General features: G+C 47.3%; 1 protein-coding gene across 1 annotated transcript in view; it reads right to left on the reverse strand.

Annotated features, from left to right (window-relative positions):
* Positions 1 to 3,773, reverse strand: part of LOC118420094 — a 39,905-nt gene extending 36,132 nt beyond the window's left edge. The window contains exons 1-6 of the mRNA XM_035826797.1: positions 3,589 to 3,773; positions 2,930 to 3,115; positions 1,293 to 1,430; positions 962 to 1,016; positions 531 to 664; positions 142 to 330 (exon numbers count right to left, since the gene is read on the reverse strand). Of these exons, the coding sequence (XP_035682690.1) occupies positions 142 to 330; positions 531 to 664; positions 962 to 1,016; positions 1,293 to 1,430; positions 2,930 to 3,115; positions 3,589 to 3,664 (778 nt within the window). The 5' untranslated portion in view covers positions 3,665 to 3,773. The remainder of the gene's footprint in view (positions 1 to 141; positions 331 to 530; positions 665 to 961; positions 1,017 to 1,292; positions 1,431 to 2,929; positions 3,116 to 3,588) is intronic.
* Positions 3,774 to 4,011: the final 238 nt, after the last annotated feature.

The following is a 4,011-nucleotide window of genomic DNA, read 5'->3' on the forward strand; positions in this document are numbered from 1 at the left end:
GACTGTACTGTTTATCATACTGACCTGTGCAGTTAGGCGGACTGTACTGTTAATCATACTGACCTGTGCAGTTAGGCGGACTGTACTATTTATTTTACTGGCCTGTGCAGTTAGGCAGACTGTACTATTTATCATACTGACCTGTGCAGTTAGGCGGACTGGTGTCCCAGCTGGGTGGAACGCCTGCCTGACACGTGAGGTTGGCCGCGCCTGCCATGGTGAAGCCCGGCTCACATCGGTACAAAACTACGTCCCCGGCAGCCGTTCCGTTTCCTGTGCGCTCAGCGTTCGCCACGCCAGGCAGAGCCGGGCAGGTGTCGCTTACTACAGCTGGGGGGAGGGGGGTAACAACACATCTTATATTTTTAACTTGCCATTGCACAATGAAGAGTTGAATGGTCCGACTGCGTTCACGTTTCCTCGTTTCCAATATTGTACCCCGTCATTTCAAGCAAACGCTACCTCCACATAGCAAAAAGGTTTAGCTCGTTAATCATAACTGGAGTCTGTCATTAGAGATTCATACTTACCCTGACACACGGGTGCAGGGCTGGACCAGTCGTACTCTGTAATGTTGCCTGCTTCTCGACAGGTGGCGTTCTTCTCCCCGATCAACTCAAACCCGTCGTTACACGAGAACACCACAACGTCACCAGGGCTGAAGCTGGGGAGAATTTAGATTGGCAATTTTAGGGTAAAAGCCAAGGCTGCAATATTAATTACCAAAATCTATTTATGCCACACTATGTAATAAAAAACGTATCATTTGCTTCAGGTGCACTACATAATCTTTTGCTACGTATTCTTTGCTACAGAAAGCAGAACATTCAAGCAAGTGTTGTTGTTGTTGTTTCAAATCCAAACACCAACTGTACAATGTCAGATAGCTAGTTTCTAAGAAAAGATTTAGTTGATTCCGCAGCAGAAGTTGTACGGAAAGACACGCCCGTGTGTAACGCACCTGTTGCCCTCTCTGCCGCCATTGACCGGGGCTCCGGGGTCGCTGCAGCAAGACGCTGGATTGACGAAAAGGAACAAAGAGCGGTCAAATTCTAGAATTCATGCAAGTTTTGGTTATAATGCTGATTTTAGTATTGAATCCAAATGAGGAAAACGGGGATAACTATTTTAGGACATTTTTCCCGTAATTTTAAAAATGCTAATTTATATATTTTTCCTGCACTTAAATTTCCGTTGTCTTATCCTATCCCCTAAAAGGTCAATGATACAAACAGGACATGTACAATGGCCACAGTGAATAAAACGTTAAGCTGATAGATTCTTAGACTCACAGCTATAGTCGATCCAGAAGCCGCTGTCGGTAACACTTCCATCACTTGTAAACCTCACGTACAAAACAGACGAGATGCTGATGTAGTCCTTCAGGTCAAGCTGCCCGCTGTACTCCAGAGCTGGGGTGTCCAGGGAATCTGGAAAAATATCATTCAATGAGAAACTAGGTTTTACTTCACGCACTTTCAAAACTGATTTTCCGAAGTGGTGTCGCTGAGTTGATCTCGTGAGGTTCGAGGAGCGACACCTGCCGAAGCTCTGGGGTTTTACATTATGGGAACCAGGCACAAGCAAAGGGATACGCTATTTAAATCTGCCGCTACCTGGTCGTCTTTAGTTTTCCAATCATGCTAAGACCCTGCTTGTTTTCTCTAATGATACTGAATAACATAACAATAAGAAACGACATATCAAAAGTACAAATTACAACGAAAAAATGTCCATATGTAACGTAATACACGTTGTATGTCCACCTACCCCCCATACATGGTCAGAAAGTCCACCTACTTTTATATATGCTCAGAATGTCCACGTACCGTCATACACGCTCACAATATCCGCATACCGTCATGCACGCTAGCAATGTCCGCCTACCGTCATACACGCTCAGAATGTCGTCTTACCGTCATACACGCTCAGAATGTCGTCTTACCGTCATACACGCTCAGAATGTCCACCTACCGTCATACACACTCAGAATGTCAACCTACCGTCATACACGCTCAGAATGTCAACCTACCGTCATACACGCTCAGAATGTCGTCTTACCGTCATACACGCTCAGAATGTCCACCTACCGTCATACACGCTCAGAATGTCCACCTACCGTCATACACGCTCAGAATGTCAACCTACCGTCGTACATGCTCGGAATGTCGTCTTACCGTCATACACGCTCAGAATGTCGTCTTACCGTCATACACGCTCAGAATGTCCACCTACCGTCATACACGCTCAGAATGTCCACCTACCGTCATACACGCTCAGAATGTCAACCTACCGTCGTACATGCTCAGAATGTCAACCTACCGTCGTACATGCTCAGAATGTCGTCTTACCGTCATACACGCTCAGAATGTCGTCTTACCGTCATACACGCTCAGAATGTCCACCTGCCGTCATACACGCTCAGAATGTCCACCTACCGTCATACACACTCAGAATGTCCACCTACTGTCATACACGCTCAGAATGTCCACCTACCGTCATACACGCTCAGAATGTCCACCTACCGTCAAACACGCTCAGAATGTCCACCTACCGTCACACACGCTCAGAATGTCAACCTACCGTCATACACGTTCAGAATATCCACCTACCGTCATACACGCTCAGAATGTCGTCTTACCGTCATACACGCTCAGAATGTCCACCTGCCGTCATACACGCTCAGAATGCCCACCTAGTCATACACGCTCAGAATGTCCACCTACCGTCATACACGCTCAGAATGTCAACCTACCGTCGTACATGCTCAGAATGTCGTCTTACCGTTACACACGCTCAGAATGTGGTCTTACCGTCATACACGCTCAGAATGTCCACCTACCGCCATACACGCTCAGAATGTCCACCTACCGTCATACACGCTCAGAATGCCCACCTACAGTCATACACGCTTAGAATGTCCACCTACCGTCATACACGCTCAGAATGTCGTAGTCCTCCTCCGTCTGGAAGAACCGGAAGGATAACGTGACCGGTCCGCCGCACCCACGGATGACCCAAGCACAGTCCTGGTCGGTTCCGTACTCATCTGGATATCCGGGGCTTAAAATGACTCCAGTACCGGCAGGGCGTTCTTCGTCTGCTGGACACGTAGCTATGAGTGAGTGACAATATAAGAATGATTGGATGTTATGATAAGCAATATAATTCTGCATTCATCTTCAATTTTACCTTCGGGTGTAGTTGCTATTTATTATCATTAACTTGTCACATTACGCAGATGGTTCCAACCTGTGCAGTTAGGCGGACTGTCTTGTTCAAAACTGACCTGTGCAGTTAGGCGGACTGTAATGTTCAAAACTGACCTATGCAGTTAGGTGGACTGTACTGTTCAATACTGACCTGTGCAGTTAGACGGAATGTACTGTTCACTGATCTGTGCATTTAGGCGGACTGTACTGCTAATCATACTGACCTGTGCAGTTAGGCGGACTGTACTGCTAATCATACTGACCTGTGCAGTTAGGCGGACTGTACTGTTAATCATACTGACCTGTGCAGTAAGGCGGACTGTACTGTTTATCAGACTGACCTGTGCAGTTAGGCGGACTGTACTGTTATACTGACCTGTGCAGTTAGGCGGACTGGTGTCCCAGCTGGGTGGAACGCCTGCCTGACACGTGAGGCTGGCCGCTCCTGTCATGGTGAAGCCCGGCTCACATCGGTACAAAACTACGTCCCCGGCAGCCGTTCCGTTTCCTGTGCGCTCAGCGTTCGCCACGTCAGGTAGAGCCGGGCACGTCTCGCTCAGCGCGGCTGTGAAAGTGCACCAACTTTCAAGTTACAAAACGCCTGAACAGCCGACGTCTGTTTAGCTTTTATGTAGCATTACGTAACATAGCATTAAGTGAAGCAACATACTTCAATCTGACATAACATGCGTCAGGTAAATTATCAAACTTACAATCCGACAGATTGATTTTCTTATAGCTCCAGTTACAGTTCTCTGTACCACCCACCTGGTGTCCACCGGGATATAAAGCACCACAT

The sequence above is a fragment of the Branchiostoma floridae genome, chromosome 7 (genome assembly GCF_000003815.2).
Source record: "Branchiostoma floridae strain S238N-H82 chromosome 7, Bfl_VNyyK, whole genome shotgun sequence".
In the NCBI taxonomy this organism is placed as follows: Eukaryota; Metazoa; Chordata; class Leptocardii; order Amphioxiformes; family Branchiostomatidae; genus Branchiostoma; species Branchiostoma floridae.